General features: G+C 34.1%; 5 protein-coding genes and 1 long non-coding RNA gene across 9 annotated transcripts; 3 read left to right on the forward strand and 3 right to left on the reverse strand.

Annotated features, from left to right (window-relative positions):
- Positions 1 to 4: 4 nt before the first annotated feature.
- Positions 5 to 839, reverse strand: LOC111829572. Its single transcript, XR_002832938.1, has 2 exons — positions 459 to 839; positions 5 to 353 (listed from the first exon to the last, which is right to left on the reverse strand). It is a non-coding gene; the product is annotated as an uncharacterized LOC111829572 (long non-coding RNA).
- A 1,201-nt stretch (positions 840 to 2,040) lies between these two features.
- On the forward strand, positions 2,041 to 5,395 carry LOC17878627 (AFG1-like ATPase). 4 transcript variants are annotated; one of them, XM_023778958.1, is made up of 15 exons: positions 2,048 to 2,337; positions 2,508 to 2,824; positions 2,912 to 2,991; positions 3,103 to 3,203; positions 3,300 to 3,422; positions 3,501 to 3,570; positions 3,671 to 3,757; positions 3,860 to 3,925; positions 4,008 to 4,100; positions 4,188 to 4,244; positions 4,335 to 4,466; positions 4,557 to 4,647; positions 4,731 to 4,819; positions 4,916 to 5,109; positions 5,201 to 5,395. In XM_023778958.1, exons 2-15 carry the CDS (start codon positions 2,572 to 2,574, stop codon positions 5,259 to 5,261), a joined length of 1,497 nt encoding a protein of 498 aa, XP_023634726.1. In that variant the 5' UTR covers positions 2,048 to 2,337; positions 2,508 to 2,571; the 3' UTR covers positions 5,262 to 5,395. The 4 variants fall into 4 exon arrangements, with proteins under 4 accessions (XP_023634727.1, XP_023634726.1, XP_023634724.1 ...); XM_023778956.1 differs by having other exon boundaries at positions 2,547 to 2,824; XM_023778957.1 differs by having other exon boundaries at positions 2,550 to 2,824.
- LOC17880226 (tetratricopeptide repeat protein 1) lies at positions 5,366 to 7,117 on the reverse strand. Its single transcript, XM_006284225.2, has 5 exons — positions 6,736 to 7,117; positions 6,328 to 6,510; positions 6,096 to 6,222; positions 5,780 to 5,893; positions 5,366 to 5,657 (listed from the first exon to the last, which is right to left on the reverse strand). Exons 1-5 carry the CDS (start codon positions 7,027 to 7,029, stop codon positions 5,542 to 5,544), a joined length of 834 nt encoding a protein of 277 aa, XP_006284287.1. The 5' UTR covers positions 7,030 to 7,117; the 3' UTR covers positions 5,366 to 5,541.
- An 854-nt stretch (positions 7,118 to 7,971) lies between these two features.
- On the reverse strand, positions 7,972 to 10,449 carry LOC17880351 (cinnamoyl-CoA reductase-like SNL6). Its single transcript, XM_006282618.2, has 6 exons — positions 10,226 to 10,449; positions 9,921 to 10,078; positions 9,616 to 9,804; positions 8,633 to 8,786; positions 8,353 to 8,545; positions 7,972 to 8,244 (listed from the first exon to the last, which is right to left on the reverse strand). The coding sequence occupies exons 1-6, from the start codon at positions 10,359 to 10,361 to the stop codon at positions 8,151 to 8,153; spliced, it is 924 nt and encodes a 307-aa protein (XP_006282680.1). The 5' UTR covers positions 10,362 to 10,449; the 3' UTR covers positions 7,972 to 8,150.
- A 4,361-nt stretch (positions 10,450 to 14,810) lies between these two features.
- LOC17880661 (putative glycine-rich cell wall structural protein 1) lies at positions 14,811 to 15,638 on the forward strand. Its single transcript, XM_006284597.2, has one exon. It carries the CDS (start codon positions 14,875 to 14,877, stop codon positions 15,358 to 15,360), a length of 486 nt encoding a protein of 161 aa, XP_006284659.1. The 5' UTR covers positions 14,811 to 14,874; the 3' UTR covers positions 15,361 to 15,638.
- Positions 15,639 to 17,290: 1,652 nt separating this feature from the next.
- LOC111829610 (counting factor 45-1) lies at positions 17,291 to 17,825 on the forward strand. Its single transcript, XM_023779185.1, has one exon. The coding sequence runs from the start codon at positions 17,360 to 17,362 to the stop codon at positions 17,681 to 17,683; it is 324 nt and encodes a 107-aa protein (XP_023634953.1). The 5' UTR covers positions 17,291 to 17,359; the 3' UTR covers positions 17,684 to 17,825.
- Positions 17,826 to 18,518: the final 693 nt, after the last annotated feature.

Here is an 18,518-nt window from a genome sequence, read left to right on the forward strand (position 1 = left end):
TATGAATTTGAATTTTTAAGTGGTCTAATTTGTCGGTCTTATGGCTAACAAAAAACACCATAATACAGCAAAAATCCAGAGAACAAAAGTCTATATCTTCAGAGAATTCACTGTATCCTACTCAAAACTATTAGTCTACTTCATCTTAACACATCCATTTAAGTCAAAATAGAGTAAAGACAGCTACATCCGTACAACAGTTACATGCAAAGTCAGGAGTAATTACCCATTGATCTGCAATTTGTATGTTTTGAAGAGACTCATCGTGATTTTGTCTTGACGACTTGCCCTCTAGAAACCTTTCTCTCCATCTTCTCCCTCTCTTTGCGAGTCTTCTCATCCTCTACACCTCCCTAGGTTCAGTCACAGAGACAAAACACAGTTCATTTTAATGCTCATGTCTTATTTACCCTTGTTCAAATCACTTTGAGAGTATTCAAAGCCAAGTGATTGATTACCTCTGCAAACACATATTGCCAAGAAAAACAAAATCAATCCTCGAATTCATCGAAACAAAAAATCATCTGATGTTGACCTAAAATTGAAACTTTAAAGTCTTAAAAGATCAAATTCAGCTGTTTTGTAGTTCCAGTGTGATCCAAGTAACGTATATAACGAAATCAAAGGATTAAGAATGAGAGGAATGAGGGAAAAGATGAAGTAGCACGTTGCAAACGATCATTATAATACGGAGCCTAGCCATGTGTCTATTATTCTCATCCTTACGCTTCTTTGCTCCTTGATTCGCCATTTACAAAAAAAAAGAAGAGAGAAATATCAATAGAGACGAGGAAGTTTAGTTTTTCAATTTCTGTATTTCATTTTGCTCTGACTCTAACCTTTTCTTCACAAACGGTGTTTTGAGACAAAACATTTAGTAGGACTACGTTTGTTTAAGCCAATCAGGTTCGGACGCATGTACATTCTTTGTCGTCTTTCTCAATTACTTGTTTCACGCAGGATATGTTTTGTTGGCTGCGTCTGCGTGTTGTGATTACAACGCTTTTCTTTGGATTTAGACAAAGATTCTGAATATGGGCTTTAAACTCTTTTATTAGTTGTTCTGGCCCATTATTATATGAAAAATCCACATCTTTTTAATTTTGTCGTCATTGTAGCAAAAAAAAACAAAAACGTATGTATAAAAGAAAAGGGTAGCAATATGCCGAAACGGTGTTGGTCAGAAAAAGACATGTATGTTTGTTTTACAATATGTAAGGACTGACGTGGACACGTGGGAGCATGGACAATGCAACCAAGTCAGTCACCATTAAGGTCCATTTTTTTTAATTGTTTCCAACTACTCTACTCATTGAGATCAAATCATTTAAGTTTCTGTAAATCCCGAATCCAAAAGTGTTTAAGCAATATGTTGACGAAACTAAACTCTTTTGGATAGAATGTTGAAAATAGTGGATCAAATAAGGACCAAGATGATGCCTCAGCCCTTCAAATTGACAGACATTTGCTGAGTCGTCCACCACAATGCGGTAAGCTAACGCAACATCGAGAAGCTTCCGTTTTGAATATTCTACTTTTTCTTTTTCTTTTGCGACAGAATATTCTTCTATTTTTTTATAATGATTTATTATTATAAAACTTCTAATTTGGATTGTAGCTATCAAGTAGGGTAGTTTAGGGTTGTGTTTAGCCTTTAGGATTAAGAATTTTAGAAGATATTGGTTTTTTTTTCCTTAAGTAAAATTTTGAGAGAAAAACAAAATATAAAAATATAAAAATATCCAGACATTGCTTTTTTAAAAGAATAAAAATAGTCAACTGTCTTAAAAAAGGAGGAAATCCCAAAGTAAATTGATCCTCTCATGACCTGGGAAAACAACTATGCAAATCAATATTAACAATTGTAATTAGAGAGTTTCAAACACATTCTGTTTTGGTTTTAAAAAGATCCAAAATTGTATCAAAACACACGTGTCCTAGTCAATAAAAGAAGAACTCAGTTAATCACGTCTCTCTCTCTCTCTCTTTCAAGAAGGAGCTTAACAACAGTTTAAAGTTTAAACCTTTCTTCTTTATCTTCCTTATTTTTGGGTTTATCTCTCTCTTATCCTGATATTATCATCCATTACATAAACATCAAACCTTTTTATAACTTTTCAATAATTCTTTTCACCATTCACGTTTCCCCTCTTGTGCCCAATTCTTATCTGAATCAGATTTCTCATATATTAATTCAAAGGTTTCGTTTTTTTTTTGTGACTTGGGTTTTGTTTTACTCTGTATCCGAATCGCAAAGTTTTCCTCTTTTCCTGGGGGAACAAATCCTTACACAATTCTGCTTTCTGAGGGGAATTTGAAGCTGTTCTAAGTTATAAGGTGAGTCCTCATCAATATTGTAACTGTAATTGAGCGTTACGTCACATGTAGAGAGGCTTATTATATATAAAAGGGACATACATATACTACAAGTCTACACCTGCAATAATGCAATTCATATATGAAGTTTTAGCCTTTAAATACTTTTATCCTCTGTTTTGAAATTGTAGCCATTCTAGCTGATTCTTCTTCTTCTACTACTTCTTCAGCAGACTGGATTTGGATTGATCGTAGATGAGACCATTCATTAGATCATCATCTCTCTGTAGGATTAGATGGGCTCTTAGGAACAATCAAGAACGCAGTGTCTCATCTTTCAACTCCAAAAGCCGCAGACTTTTGATCGGTGTCAGTCAAAATCAAGCTCTGGTGAATACAACAAACACTGATCATTCAAGTTTGTGTTCGAGGTTGAGTATCTTGAGAGGTTTATCAGCTGAAGCAGTTGAAGCAGCTGATGCTGCTACTACTAGGCTCACCGTCTCAGGTTTTTTTGTTTCTCTTTTCTGTCTAATTCGATTCATCACAGAGTTGGTGTTTTTTATGGTTTACTGATTTTGTTGAATGATGGCAGATGTGAATAGAACAGGTCCGCTTGTTGAGTATGAGAGAAGAATCAGTGATGGTGAACTCATGACTGGTGATATCTGCCAAGTATGATAAAAATAACAATCACTCTTGTTTCCTCTCATTGAAGCTTTGGCCAATAAGATTAAATGAGATTCATGTTACTTGAGGCTTAAGGTTGTGTTTGAAATACTGCAGATTAGTGCATTGAGAGAGCTTCAGAGACTTCATGATGAGCTTGTGGAATCAGTAGATACATGTCGTTTGGATCGGTACAATACTTCTGATAAATTCTCAAGGTGATTCTTCTGTTTGCTTACTTTTGTGCCTTTTTCTTCTCTATTTCGGATTGAGAACTTAAGTTTCAAACAAATCTGTGTTTTTGTGTGATACAGAAGCCGTTGGTTTTGGTCTCGGCTCATGCCACAGTCTTCATACTCACCTGTCAATGGATTATATCTTTATGGAGGTGTAGGCACAGGAAAAACTATGTTGATGGACTTATTCTTTGATCAATTGTAAGTTTGTATGATCAAATCTTTTATCTTTTTTCTATCGAGCATTGCGGTTTCATGATAGTTCTCTTGTTTCTTTAGGCCTTGTACTTGGAAGAAGCAGAGGATACATTTCCATGATTTCATGTTGAGTGTTCATAGCCGCTTGCAAGTATGGATCATTGAGTTCCCATTGTTTCTCTATTGAGTTTAGTAGGAAAGCTTTGGCCTTTTGAGATACCTCGTTTGATTTCGGGTCATGATGTTTGCAGAAGCACAAGGGTTTATCAGATCCACTTGAAGTTGTTGCCCAAGAGATAGCTCATGATGCAATCTTGCTATGTCTAGATGAGTTCATGGTATACACTTGTTACACATATTATCTTCTTGAAAGTGATCGTCTTTGGATCAACCCATCCTAAGTTTTGGAATTTTTTTGGCTACTGTTTCTGTTAGTACAGGTAACTGATGTTGCAGATGCTCTGATACTTAACCGACTCTTTGGACATCTCTTCAGCAATGGCGTTGTAAGTGTGATTTTTACCTGCAACCATCTCTACTTTTATGGGTTAAACTGACTTTAGTCTATGTTTGTGTGATAAAATATAGATTCTTGTTGCTACATCGAACCGTAATCCTGATAAACTCTATGAAGGAGGACTCCAGAGAGATCTCTTCCTACCTTTCATTTCCTCATTGAAGGTAATCTAGTTCACTTCCATTAATCCATTTTCAGTCTCTTTTTTTTTGTTTCCAAATCAAAGACTGCATCAATATTCTATTTTGTAGGAACGGTGTGTGGTTCATGAGATTGGCTCATCTGTTGATTACCGGAAACTAACTTCGGTACTGCTCTTAAATCCCCTTAAACACTCCCTATACTGTCTTCAGTGTAAAGCAGAGTTCAATAACTAGCATATTTCTTCACTTGTGCAGGCTGAGCAAGGATTCTATTTCATTGGTAAAGATCTTTCGACCCTTTTGAAACAGAAGTTCCAAGAACTGATTGGAGACAATGTTATTGCACGTCCACAGGAAGTAGAAGTGGTGATGGGAAGAAAATTACAGGTGCAGTTAATGCCAATCTTTGTGTAATTTCCAACACTTATGTTGTCTGTATATAAGGTCTTCATCAGACCAATGCTGCTTCATGAACAGGTTCCCTTAGGTGCCAATGGATGTGCATACTTTCCTTTTGAAGAGTTATGTGATCGACCTCTTGGAGCCGCGGATTACTTCGGATTGTTCAGTAAGTTACTCAGGCTTTGACTCTCTCTTTCATATGAGAATCTCGTCTCAAAACGGTTCTTCTTCTTCTCCCTGATGTTGCAGAGAAGTTTCATACTCTTGCATTGGAAGGAATTCCTGTGTTTGGGCTTCATAACCGGACTGCTGCATATAGATTTGTCACGCTAGTCGATGTATGCAAATACCTGGTTCCATCTCTTCAATTTTTAGTTATCCAAGATGACACAACCAAACTATTCATCAAATCTGACAATGGTTTAGATTCGCAGGTGATGTATGAGAACAGAGCCAGGTTGTCGTGTACAGCAGAAGCAAGTCCTCAAGAACTCTTGGAGAAGATTGTAACAATCTCAGAGGCAAAATCTATGGCTCCACGAACATCATCGAGATCAAGAAAGAACGATGTTACTGAGCTCTGCGTGGATAACGAATTAGGTTTTGCAAAAGACAGAACCATCAGTAGGTAAGATAAAAACAGACTTTGTGATTAACAACAACTAATCTACTAGTTTCATTGGATTTTTGCTCATCAAACGGTTTTGTTTATTGTGTAGATTAACAGAAATGAACAGCAAAGAGTACTTGGAGCAACATGCCATATCACAGAATCTGTAATACTCATACAAAACCCTTCATGGTTTACATGAAATTCAATTGAATCCTATAAGAACTTCTTGTATTTTCTGTGTCACACCAACATATTGATAAGAACCATGAAAAAAATTGAAATTTATCTTATTGTTGTAACATTAAATTTTGAATTTACAGCTATATTAAATCCAAATCTTTTCAGTACCAATGCATCAAGAACAATAACACATTGTAATACTAACCAGATTGTTGCTAAACATTAAGTGGTAGAAGCAAAACATCAAGACCACTACGATATTAATGACTAGTTTTGGAAAGAAAGAGAGTAGGAGCCAGTGTTGGGATCTTTAACAGCCTTGAAGTTGTCCACACTCATCCCAAATCGACCCAAGATCGAATTTCCCATCTCCTTCAGCTTAGCTACAAACACAAATATATTCGGATCAATGATCAGCTAGAAAACGATGGATATTTGACCACAAGGAATCACTTAAGATGCTAGAAGATCTTCAATAATATGATGAAATACTTCCGAAACTTACTTATAGCCTCTTCTTTCATTTTTTCTCGCTTCTCAGCAGCAAGTGGTTCAAGCCGTCGTATCCCTTTCCTAGCATGGTCATTTGAAGGATCAAGTTCTAAGATCTTCTTCAGGTCTGCATATGAGAAGACAGAGAGACTCAGTGTGAGATCTTCCAATAAACCTGATCTGCGACCAGAAAGTATCTATCCTGTAACAAGTACCAGAAACTAACCTAGGACTCCTCGCTAATTTTTCTAATAAATTGGTTCAAAGAGTAAACCTCAAGGGGAAAGACGGCTATTGCTTGCATATAAGGTCAAAACTAATGAACTCACCCGTGACAGCATCTTCAAAGTGTTCAAGCTTCTCATTTGCTTCTGCCCTTCGAACCAAGGCCTTAGTGTAGGTAGGGTTTAGCTCTAATGCTTTTGTGCACTCCTTGATCGTTTCTTCATATTTACCCTGAAAAACATTTCAGAGAAAGCTTGAGTACCATACATAACTCTACTCATCTTCAAAAGAACAAGAAGTAATCAAATAAACATTGTGACCGCTCAAAGGACATACCAATTTGAGGAAACATACACCTCTGTTTAAATGGCATATGGATCGAAGCTCTATAGACTCAGGAAACTCCTGAACAAGCTCTAAAGCAAAAGCATACTTTGACAATGCCTCTTCATAAATGCCATTAACGAACAATTTATTTCCTTCCACTTTAGCTTCATTTGCTTCTGCCATAGCTTTCTCCTTCAACCCAAACCAAACAAAAAGACAGATTCTCAATATCTGTCAACACTCTTCAAAGAATTTATCTACTAATTTCATCCAAAGGTTCAAACTTTCACAGGAAACTGAAGCTTCGTCACTAGGTACACTGGTACAGTTATAATGAGAAATAGCTAATGAATTCATAAACCCAGAATTAGTCAAAGCCCTAAAAAATAAATGTAACTCATTTCAATGAAGATTCACCTGGTTTGATCCGTCGTCGGTTATGGCTTCTCGTTCACTCATTAGCTCAACCTGTTCTTCCTTCTTCTCAGAGTGTCGTGGGTCTTCCTGACTAGTGACGGCGTCGTTTTCGGTACCATCTTCCTCTCCTTCTTCGTCGCTGATGTCACGTTCGCTGGCAGTCTCGAATCCGTCGGAATCATCTCCGTCGACTTGTTTGGTCTCCGTGGGTTGCGGTGAGGATGACGACGATGGCTTTGGTTCGTTTTTGATGAGAATCTCATCCTCACTCTCACTTGATTTGATCAGAACCATCTTCACTCTAGGGTTTCTTCGAGAGTTCGCACTAAGATTTCAACGCGAGTTATCTTCGATCGTCGATCTAGAGCTTTCTTAAGAAATCTAAATCGAAGCAGAAGAAGAAAAGGTTCAGAAGAAAGATGTTGTGGCTAAACGGCGCCGTCTTTTGTTTACTTGGTATATCAGGCCTCGTATTAGCCCATCTACCATCTTAAATGGGCCAAACCAAGCTAGAAGTACACAATCAGTGTTATTTTAAAAAAGAAAAAGAAAGACAATGTACATAATTTTCTACAAATTGAAGAAATTTTCATGCTAATCTAAGATGAACAAATCGCATAACCATTAGTACAAATACTCGAACACAACAGTTTACTTTGTTCTCGTTTTTGCCAATAACCTATAATTTGGTGTTTTTAGTATTCCATTTCACATTTGTTTTCAGGTAAAAAAATATGTATCAATTTAAGAGATTTGCAATTCTATATATATACATCACATGCACCACTTGATGATTCCGTAACAAAGTAATGATTTTCTCACAAGATATTTGCATATGAAAATAAATCATGATTCAACGATTTTATCGTCAACTAGGAGTATCTTATCGAAATTTTAAGAGTATTTTTATCATTTATTTGTATATTTAGAACCTCTGGCATGCTATAGTTTTTTAGTTTTTGTGGTGATCTAAACAAAAATTAATAATTATCATGGTTACTTGGTTAGCATAACTCATTTGCTAACAATACATAATTTTGAGTAAAAGAGTATATATATATTGCACATATAATATCACAAACTTTCACGGAAAGCATTCTCTAGTATTATTGCACAATTATAGGAAACATCGCTTTAAAAGGTTCGTATACGTACGTGACAACTCTCCAAGCACTTTAAAAAATATATATATGTTTAACAAAAATATAGAAAGCATTCATATTGTGCCCCCAACAAAATTAAAAAGAACTGCTCATATATATATATTAACTATAAAACGAGACGAAATGTAAATTTTCATTCTTCTGATAGTTCACGAGCAACAAATGCTACTATGAGAAGATCAATATACAAATTACAACCTTTCTTTTTTTGTATAATGTCTTCATTTTCAATTTAAATCATAAAATATTTCTTTAACATGCAGAGCCAGCTTCTACCAGCTTGCTTAATTTATTGTTCCTTAATCTTTCTTCGTAAACTTCACTTCCGTGCATCTCATTCTCATACCTAAACGACATATATACATTTATAGTATTAGGCTAATTAAAATTGCATATATAATAAACCAATATTAAATCAACAACTCAAATAAAGCGAAACAATAATAAATTATACCTCGGTGGCATAGGTATCAAAGGAGACAAACTCTCCACAAGCTTGAGAGCTTCTTCTTCTGTGTTGACGATTTGGTTGAAGCAGAAATATCGACCGCAAGCCGAAACATCCTCGAATGCTTTAATATGAACATCCGCTAAAAACTTAACGTCTACGTACGCCAACACACCATTCTCATACATTTGTGCAGCTCCTGTTAACCACAAAAATATAATACCATTTCATCAAATTCAAATCTCGAGTGCATGTATGTTGTTACATTTATGGAATTTCATCGTACCTTTGAGGTAGGACATGGTAGGCCTAGCGTTGTGTTGTGCGACGAATGGTCCGACGATGAGACCAGGGTTGATAGAGACCATGTTGAGCCTACGGTCCATGGCTAATGCCCAAGCTGCTTTCTCTGACAACATCTTTGCCAATGCATGCCACAACTACATCCACGTATAAATTGTACGCACGTGAGTTTGAGAGCTTGTACGTATGAAAAGTGAATAGTAACAAAAATAAAGAGAGGTGTAATAAATTCCTAAAAGTAGCAGCAACAAGAAAAAAAAAAGGTAAAGGAATAGTCTTCGAATTGAAGTCGATGACATACAGCTAAGCTATACACGTTAATGTTGTCCCCGAATCATTTGTTGCATAAGTTAGCTAAGTTCATTTATGATGATCATTAATTTTTTTATTTTATTTTGGTAAACATGGCACCGTCTAATCCAATTGATATAATCATAACAAGCTACTAATAAATCATCTGAATCTAAGATATATATATGCCCTTTAAATTTCCCAAAGGCAAACTATAATCGAATCAAGAGGTTTGTACAATGTATTTACATATGAGTCATAGAAAATGAATATATTCAATTAATCTGACCCCTTAACGAATTTTCTATGTCGCCCAACTAAATGATTCGAGATAGTGTGATAATACATTTGATGAAGACTTATCCTTTGACTATTTAAAAAAAATATACCACAAAATAATTCCTTATATTTTAAATAGTATTTCAAAACTCTTTATTTTTGTATAGTACTGGCTTCCTTCTAGTATATAATATGAGCTATCTACAATAAATAAGATGTCAGAAAATAATAAGTTATTCCAATCCAGCCTATGAACTTTAAATTAATGGGTCCAAATTTATTCACGAAGATTTCACTTAAAACAAATAACGATTAATACTTAATCACCCAAAATTCATAAGATAATAATGAAAAAATACTAAATGATAGATAGATTAAGGAAAGAAAAAAGGAAACCTTTTTGTTGCGACAGAAGTCTTGATCACTCCAACACTTCTCATCAACATCCTTTTGAGTTCCAATGTTGTCTCTCCAAATCGAAGCAGTTAACGAAGAAGAGAACACAATCTTCTCTATGCTCTCTGTTCTTCCACATGCTTCCACCACATTGATCGCTCCTCTCACCTCCAAATCCACCTCCTTCTCCTATATGATTTGATGAATAATGATTGATTAATTAACACTAAATCTCAATCTTAAAAATCTAAAACTGAGAATCTAAAAACAAGACAGAAACGATGATTTTAATGGAGTCACTTTACATCGTATCCTTCAGGGCTATCTAAGCAGCAGAAGACAACGTTACATGTCTTGAGAGAGACAAGTATGCTTTGATAATCCAACACATCAACATCGTACACCACTAATCTCTCTTCTGTTGTTTCCATCTCTCTGACTATCTCCTCAATTTCACTATCCCCTGGATCACCCAAAACAAAAAAGATCGAATCAAGAACCAACAAAGACCTCTTGGTATTCCTCAAAATCATCGGCAAGAAACGAATACCATTTTGCCTCGAAATCATTCGAAAACAAAGTATAAAGAGTAAAGAGAGATCAGAGATACCGTTTCTACGAATAGCTGCGTGAACAGAGTATCCTCTGCTAAGCAATTTCTTGAGAATCCAGAAACCAACGTACGTGGAAGCATCAAGAACGCAGCAACAAGAAGAAGAAGAAGAAGTGGACTTGTCGTGATCCATTTTGTGTGTTTTGCTTTCTGATTAGTGATTAAAGGAGTTAAAACGAAAGCGTGTGTATAAAAGTATGTGAAGGAAGAAGAAGGTTACAAGTAGGAAGAGAGGAGAGGCAAAGTATTAATAGGAGAAAGTTGGGTGATCTATTTTTCTGTTGCACGTTCCCAGCTACTCATCTTTTATTATACCTCTCATCTCATCGTATTTATTGTTTTACACCTAAGTATTTAATTTGTATTATTTCTTAATTAATTTCTTATTTATTCACCTCTCTTAACCAATCTTAATTTAATAGCTTGGTTATCCAATATCCCACAAGTCGATCCCTTATTGGTTTTTGTTTACGTGTTGTCGATTTTTGGAACGTGTGTCTTCTTTCAGAAACACTCCAAAATTAGTATAACCAGCTAATATCAAATTCCAAATTTTCTTATTTTGTTTCTTACTACTAGTGAATAGTACAAATATCTCTACATACATTTTTTCTGATTTAAATGTTTTCTCTGACATCTGTCAATTCTAGAAATAATTATAAACTATATAATGATTGTATTAACAAAAATAACAATTATAAGATGATTTTATTCGAACAATTATGATTATAATAAAATATGAAAGTATAGGATTCGTAGATTATTAAATATAATGTTCATATACAAACTTGAATTCTAAGGAATGGGTTTAGATTCTATGAAATCAAAATTAATTTACAATAATCAACAAATTTTAAATATATATATTTATTTATTTATTTCTTTTAGACAAAGACAAATTTTAATTATATATGGTACATAAAAGGCATATGAAGACTAAGAAAAATAATTAAAATAGTGGAGAAATGAATTAATAAAAATGCTTTTTGTATTTGCTAGAAAATAACTAATTAATTATATCAACAAAAATCTATGCTACACAGTACACACTACATTACCCAAACTGTACACAAAAACTTACAAAGATATTTTTGGTAACAAATCCAAGCTAATTTAGAAATTCCTTTAGCTTGTACAAATAATACCAGAAACTAAAAAAAAAAATCAAAATGTGATATGCGTCGTCATATTGTATACCACGATCTAGATATGTCAACAAAATCTCATCGAACAATAATTAAAAAAATTAAGTGATGGTAAATTGTGAATTTCAGTTCAAAAATAATTAAACCAGTACAATATTAATAAAACTGCTGAAAACTCTCCTGATGTTGTTAGATATGAGCATATTATTATAATAAGAAAATCCGAATATAAAAATGAAAGTTGGAATTAGAAAGATGTTGTTAGGTTTGAGAATGCCAGAATGGAACAAACTTGAGTCACATAAGCAAAACTCACACACAAAGGTAGCTTCTAAGTAGATAACTATAAATTTAAAGATTGTTAAAAGAAAATAACAACAACAAAGACGAGAATGAATAAATAATAAAGAAGCAAAACAGCGAAAGGGCCCTGGACGTAAAGTAGTTAGCAGTTAGTAGGTAGAGATTGTGGTGGGATGAGAATTTACGTGGGCAAGTTTCACCACAAGCCTGTCACACACAACAACCAAGCTAGTCTACCCAACGTTCTCTAAACTCTTATATTTGTGCTTTATAATCATCTTTTAGTAGGTAATTTACTCCAAAAATGTGTTCCACATACACAAACTGCGTAAATTAACGAAAAGTTTTGATCGTAGCTAGGAAGATCTAAAGATAACGTAAAATACTATGGAGACAATTTTATTGATTGGTACGTGTTTTAATGTGAATGAACTTATTAGTTACAAAATTAGGTTACATACATGATCTATGTTAGGTCTAGATAACATCTACGGTCACTCCAATAGTGAGTGATGATTGAGTAATGCGGGCGGCTTTATATAATTATAAATGTGCATTTAATTCAGCAAGTTTGCAAACAAGTTGTTTTTATTTTCTCTGTATGGGTTTAGTTTAGCCATTCGGTTGCGAAGTTGGGATTGAGCTGTGTTTGATTATTCTGGTTCTTAAATGTTTATGACATACAATACAAAATGATTCAACCATTTTGATTTGATATTTCTTTTATTGATGATGATGAGAGAAGAAAACGATTCAATACTTATTTGGCCCCTGCTGAATTTATTTCTTTTCTAGGTCAACCTCTGTTTTATTTTTTTTTATCAATAAGACTAAAACTAAAGAAAAAAAAAAAAAAAAAACTTTTGTGTGGCTGACGATGGACGAAACATGGAACCTAGGGGACCAAACCTGCGTGTCAACGTGGAACTGGAAAAGTGAAAAGGGATGAGAAGACACGTGTCATATGTTTCAGATGTTTTCGTATTTTTGCCCCACAGCACAGATGATGAACACTGCGTGTCGCTCTGAACAAAGAAAATACTTTGCGTGAAAAAACTCAAAACTGGTTAACGCTCGGCTCATCATATACATTATTACCAATCAATTTCAATGCTCAATGAAATAATGAATGAACTAAAGTAACTATGAGCCACGTGTTTATTAACAAGGATCATATATATAATTTAATAAAGTGTTTGGACTTTGGATTCCTTCTTTTGAGTTCAGTAAAGTTTACTTGCGTCGCTCACCTAATTCGATTAAATAATAACCCCTCTCATATAAGAATACAAATATAAAATAGCTAGATTGATTTTTGAGGATAATTATGACAATACTAGTCAATGGTTAACTAATTATATATATATAGTTGCATATCATAATATGAAAGTGACTTCGAAGTGAGGGGTTTACTTTGAAGACTAAGAGATTATAAGACATACGACGACATCTTTCTGGTTATGTGCGTAGCTGGAGGGTTTCATAGATATCGCTTTGAATGGGATGCTAAATAGTTAAGTGAACGTACTTGTTGAGTTTTAGATAATATTTTAGAAGAAGATTGAGAAAGTCGTACAAGTCCTGATAAGTGACCAAGAGACTCGCCAATAAGGTAAGAAAGTTGTTTAAGCAACAAAATCCTTTGATCGAGTAAATATCTCTTGCAAAATATATTATTGTGTACCAAACTGGTTTAAGGCTTTGGTTAACAATATACCAAACTATGTCTATTGCCGTGTTTTTGTTTCAACATTACAAAATCCTCGTTTTTGTTTCAACATTATTCAGCCCAAATTTCTTTGGGTCAAGTCCATTAATGACTCTCTTTTTATGATTCGAGTCTTTCACGGTACAGAGAATTTTAAGTAATTAATTGACTACAAAGTTTAATTGCGATTTTACATGGCATAAAGGTGGATTTCACAAGTTTCGTATATTTCTAAACCGTAGAGACATTGAAAATCCCAAAAGGTTGTGTAATGTATGTATTTGGGAGGTCAGAGCAAAAGAAGATGAAAAACCGATTTGTCGTATAAGAAGAGATAACAGACCTGTATTGGTGTTTTGATTAGGTAAAATAAACTCGAAGTAGTTATATAAAAGAAAAAGCTTAATTAGTATAATATAGTATATATCTATATATATATATATATATATCATGTATATTTTATGTAAGTTTTAAGATATAGGATGTTTAAGATATTTTCTTTTGTTTCATTATATCAAAAATATAATTTTTAATGCAAATTCAGTATTCAATATTCAATACAATAATATTGATATTCTATAGTATTTTCTGCGACTGATTGAATCTCTTAAAATTACAATGTTAATAATATTATGAAAAATGACTTTTAATATACGTGCTTTTTCTTACTAATATGCTGAAAATAAATAGTCATATATCTGTAAAATATATCTTACAAAAAACAGTAGTTCAAGTTATATCTTATAAATGAAATGTTATATAAAGCCTATTTTAGAAAAAAAAAAAAAAACTACCAAAATAACTCTAAAAAAAATAAAATTAGATGCATGAAACCGAGCTACGAAAAAGAGAGAGATAGTGGATCAGACACAGAAGGACTGTTCATTGCAACGTTGTACATTTTTGCATCCACATATCTATTTTCGTGCGGAAAATCAATCATTACACGTTTACCATTTTCTTCTTGATCTCTATCTTCGTCTTGTATGTAAAACAATACTAGAGTGTGAGGACGGCAAAATGAAGTTTCTAGTTGAAACAGTAAGAACACAAAAAGTATTATCCTCGTTGTCAAACAAACAAAAAAGTTTATCCTTGTAATTAGACTTTGACATTGTAGTTGCGATAGGTCCATGTTTATAAAATAATAATATCCTATTTTAAGTTGGTCAAACGTATTGCAAGCTTATATGTCTCTTATATACTAGAACCTTCAGTTTTTGAATATTTTTTAATGTTAATAGTTAATCTATATTTATATGTCACTACGCGAATGTTTTAATACATATCCATAAGTATGCATAATCAATACTACCATTATGAGATGGACTCAACTTTTGACTTGTAGGATTTTCACTACCATATTAATTAATATGCCCTGGAACGCCTATAAATACACTCAACATATTGTATCATATTCATCAAGAACACTGCAAAAGCACTCTAAATTAGGGGGGAAATAAACATTACCATACAAACAAAAAATAACTATGTCTCTGAGTAACTCATCATCACTTATTCTAATAACTTTGATATTGGCCACATCTGTCCTAGTCTCCGAGAGCCGGGTCGCAAGAAAAGACTTGGGTTTGGACCTTGGCGGGATAGGTGCTGGTCTTGGTATTGGTATAGGCATCGGTGGAGGAGGATCCGGATCCGGTGCTGGTGCCGGATCTGGCTCTGGAGGAGGTGGGTCAAGCTCGTCTTCCTCATCTAGCTCGAGCAGTTCTTCGAGCTCCGGTGGTGGTGGTGGTGATGCGGGATCCGAAGCAGGATCATACGCCGGATCACGTGCCGGGTCTGGTTCGGGAGGACGTTCCGGGTCAGGCCGTGGAAAAGGAAATGGAGGAGGAGGGGGTCACGGTGGAGGAGGAGGAGGAGGAGGGGGTACAGGTGGAGGAGGTGGATCCGGTAACGGAGGAGGGTACGGTGAAGGCGGTGGATATGGTGGAGGATACGGGGGTGGCGAAGACTGAACGAAGAATATCGCATGCATGCAATATTACATCTGTTCAATATTGTGTTTTATACGTAATTATATTATGTTATTGGTATGAAAAAAATAAAGTGCTAGAAAAGTAAATTTTCTAAAAGTGGGTGGGTAAAGGAGATGGAAAAGGATTCTTATTATGTGCTTGGTTAAATTATGTACTCTTCCTTCTTGGCGTTGTAGATGTTTTACTTTTGTACTATAAGTTGTAATTTCCCAATTTGATAGTTGAAAAAAATAAATGTCACGTATTTGGATTTCCCAGTTTGTTTGTAAATTAAACATGTGAAAGAGCAAACACGATTTCGGATTCGTCGTTCAGCTGAACATACAACAAAGACATCAACCAAACAAAAGCCTTTTCCCCTTTAAAAAAAAAAATATAAAAAAAAAGACATCAACCAAACAAAGTTGATATCATTAACAGTTTAACACAATTCAGCTCCGTTTTTATTCTTTTTTCTTGAGCACCAATTTGCATTTTTTTTTTTAAATGTCATGTATCACGTTCAATTCATATATATATACAAAGAAACCAATCAGTAATATACATAATTTAGATATGTATTATCTGCGTACGAAGTGATAACTTAAGACAACTTTTTTTAAGTTGGGTTTAAAGTTTAAACTCAAGCATAAGATTTAGTAGTCGTTTACAGTTAATGGATTTAACTAAGCAAACGTGTTTGTATTGGCTTATATTATATGTTATATATCAATATCCATATATATTGAAAAATGAAATTTTAAGACTAGGACTCAATTTTAGATCCAAAGAATTAATCAGTGTGATCGTTATCATAATTAAAATTATAACATATACAAACTTACAATTAGTTGAAAGTTAAACCAATGATTCGAATAACCGTACGTGTGTATTTTACACAACATTTCTAAAATTTTAAAAACTAAACATGGATTTGAAAAGAAAAAAGAAGAAAAAAGACAAGAATATAATTATGTTTAAACTTATCAATAAGTATTGGTGTCAGTAAAATTGTGCAAGTACGTGACAGCTTCTCTTAAGGAAAAAAAAACGAATTCAATGACTTTTATATTCTACACGAGGATTGAACATTATGGGTCATTCTCATTCGTAGCAATAAAAACATAACCAAATGTGAACGTATAGTTTCGATCTTTCTCGAACAATGATTTAAGCACGTGTCATAGGTTGTATAAATAATTCATAGTGGAACCATAGATTAGTGACCATACATTATATGAGTGATTGGTTTCAGCGTGCATAATCCACTACCACGCTCCCACTCAATTTAGTGGACCGTCGACTCTGGTGGGTTTGGTAGCAGCATAAAGATAATGCACACATCACCTGCATCCACATTTTAAAAATATGCACTTGCGAGTTCTATTGCCTTGAAATTTTCGAGTAGAATTAAACTAAAGTGAGTTAATAATGCTCTTATTATGCATGCAGCATGCATTTTGGATAAAATCATTATACGACCTCTGATAGCTGATTTGCGGGTTTGGTGTAAAACTGTGATATATAATGACGTAGTGAAACCTCCATTATTGTCACTAAAAAGATTTTCTTACTTCTTCATCTGTTGTTCTAAACTTTTAATAAACCTTGCGAATCAAGATATTTAAAAAAAAAAGAAGATATATTATTTTACATAATTTGTAATTCATCACACCTCGGAATTCAACTTAATTCATATATATTTGCATATTCGTGATCAAAACGTATACTTAAGTAATAGATAGAAGTTAAACATGTTTAACTAGTATTCGTGGTTCTTTAATTAATGTAAGTATGAGTAAACTATAGCAAAACGGATTTGTATATGATATTGTTAGGTTAATTTATATTTGGTGATATACACGTAAAGGCTTACACACTATCCCAAAGCTTCTATAAATACACGAACATGTCATTCTCTTGTGCATCTAATTAATCAATTTACACTATAAACTCAAACATATCGGTTGGCAAGTCTTTACAGACGAAGATTTCCAAAATGGCTAGGACTCAAGGTCTATTTCTTCTTGGTTTATTAGTTATCTCAAGTTTGGTTATGTTAACCGAGAGCCGAGTCGCAAGAAAAGATTTGGGGCTTGACCTAGGTGGTATTGGAATCGGTTTAGGCGTTGGATTGGGGATTGGTCTTGGCGGCGGATCGGGATCCGGTGCTGGTGCAGGTTCTGGATCAGGTTCGGGTTCAAGATCATCATCTAGCTCTAGCTCGTCATCAAGTTCGAGTTCTAATGGTTCAGGTGGCTCAGCTGGTTCATCTGCTGGTTCATTTGCTGGATCCAGAGCTGGATCAGGATCTGGTAACTAAACTATAAAATGCAATAAATTTCCTACTTAAAGTGTGACACTATAAGGTATTAATGTTTTATGTTGTTGGTTTGTCGTAAGTAATATCGCATGTCCTAAGGAAAGGGATGAATAAATTGTCGCCATAAGTGATGTTTGTTTGAGTGTGTCCTAGCTTTTAATTAGCTAGTCATGTATTTCACCCAAAACAAAATTCTTCCTTAGCCGGCCGTAGAATCTCGTTAGATTTGGATCAGAGCATGTGCAAATCCATCGTACATTGGTAATTATAATTTAAGAATAATCTTCAAATAAGAAAACAACTTTCTAAAGATTTTATAAAAATAAAACTAGTGAGCCATATATATACGTGACCATGCAGATTATAGTAACTGGATGAATATACGAACAGATTTTGATATCAAATACGAACTGAGATAATCATATATTGCTGAACACTCAAATTAAAGGTGTTTTCAAATAGAATCCATTGTTGGCTCGTTTACGAAAGAGAGTATCATGTTTTTGTTGAAAAGTTTGGACTTCTTCTTTACAATCAAAAAGGAGGATTTTGTTTTATTTAATTTTTGTGAATTTGCTATCTACATTGAATAAAACTTTATATTTAATCGAGTTAGTGCACCCAATGATGATCGTATATGTATTACACCAAACTGGTAAACATCTGTTACTCGAAGGCTTTACACCAAACAGGCAATCTCAGTGTAATTTGGCCTCACTAGGTACATCATCTTGTTCCGCAAAACCTAACCCAATGATTGAAGTGTTAAAAACTATCCTAATGTTTGGTATTATTAAACTCAAAATATTCATATAATAAATGAAGCAATGCATAT

Source organism: Capsella rubella, unplaced genomic scaffold (assembly GCF_000375325.1).
Source record: "Capsella rubella cultivar Monte Gargano unplaced genomic scaffold, Caprub1_0 scaffold_7, whole genome shotgun sequence".
In the NCBI taxonomy this organism is placed as follows: Eukaryota; Viridiplantae; Streptophyta; class Magnoliopsida; order Brassicales; family Brassicaceae; genus Capsella; species Capsella rubella.

Coding starts and splice junctions, on each gene's coding strand:
- LOC17880351 (XM_006282618.2), bottom strand. CDS start 10,361: ATGGATCACGACAAGTCCACTTCTTCTTCTTCTTCTTGTTGCTGCGTT. Junction 9,805..9,920: donor ATAGCCCTGAAGGATACGAT/GTAAAGTGACTC, acceptor CAAATCATATAG/GAGAAGGAGGTGGATTTGGA. Junction 8,546..8,632: donor TACCATGTCCTACCTCAAAG/GTACGATGAAAT, acceptor TGTGGTTAACAG/GAGCTGCACAAATGTATGAG.
- LOC17880661 (XM_006284597.2), top strand. CDS start 14,875: ATGTCTCTGAGTAACTCATCATCACTTATTCTAATAACTTTGATATTG.
- LOC111829610 (XM_023779185.1), top strand. CDS start 17,360: ATGGCTAGGACTCAAGGTCTATTTCTTCTTGGTTTATTAGTTATCTCA.
- LOC17880226 (XM_006284225.2), bottom strand. CDS start 7,029: ATGGTTCTGATCAAATCAAGTGAGAGTGAGGATGAGATTCTCATCAAA. Junction 6,223..6,327: donor GTGTATGTTTCCTCAAATTG/GTATGTCCTTTG, acceptor AATGTTTTTCAG/GGTAAATATGAAGAAACGAT. Junction 5,658..5,779: donor AATGAAAGAAGAGGCTATAA/GTAAGTTTCGGA, acceptor TTGTGTTTGTAG/CTAAGCTGAAGGAGATGGGA.
- LOC17878627 (XM_023778958.1), top strand. CDS start 2,572: ATGAGACCATTCATTAGATCATCATCTCTCTGTAGGATTAGATGGGCT. Junction 4,467..4,556: donor TGATGGGAAGAAAATTACAG/GTGCAGTTAATG, acceptor CTTCATGAACAG/GTTCCCTTAGGTGCCAATGG. Junction 4,820..4,915: donor GATTTGTCACGCTAGTCGAT/GTATGCAAATAC, acceptor TTAGATTCGCAG/GTGATGTATGAGAACAGAGC.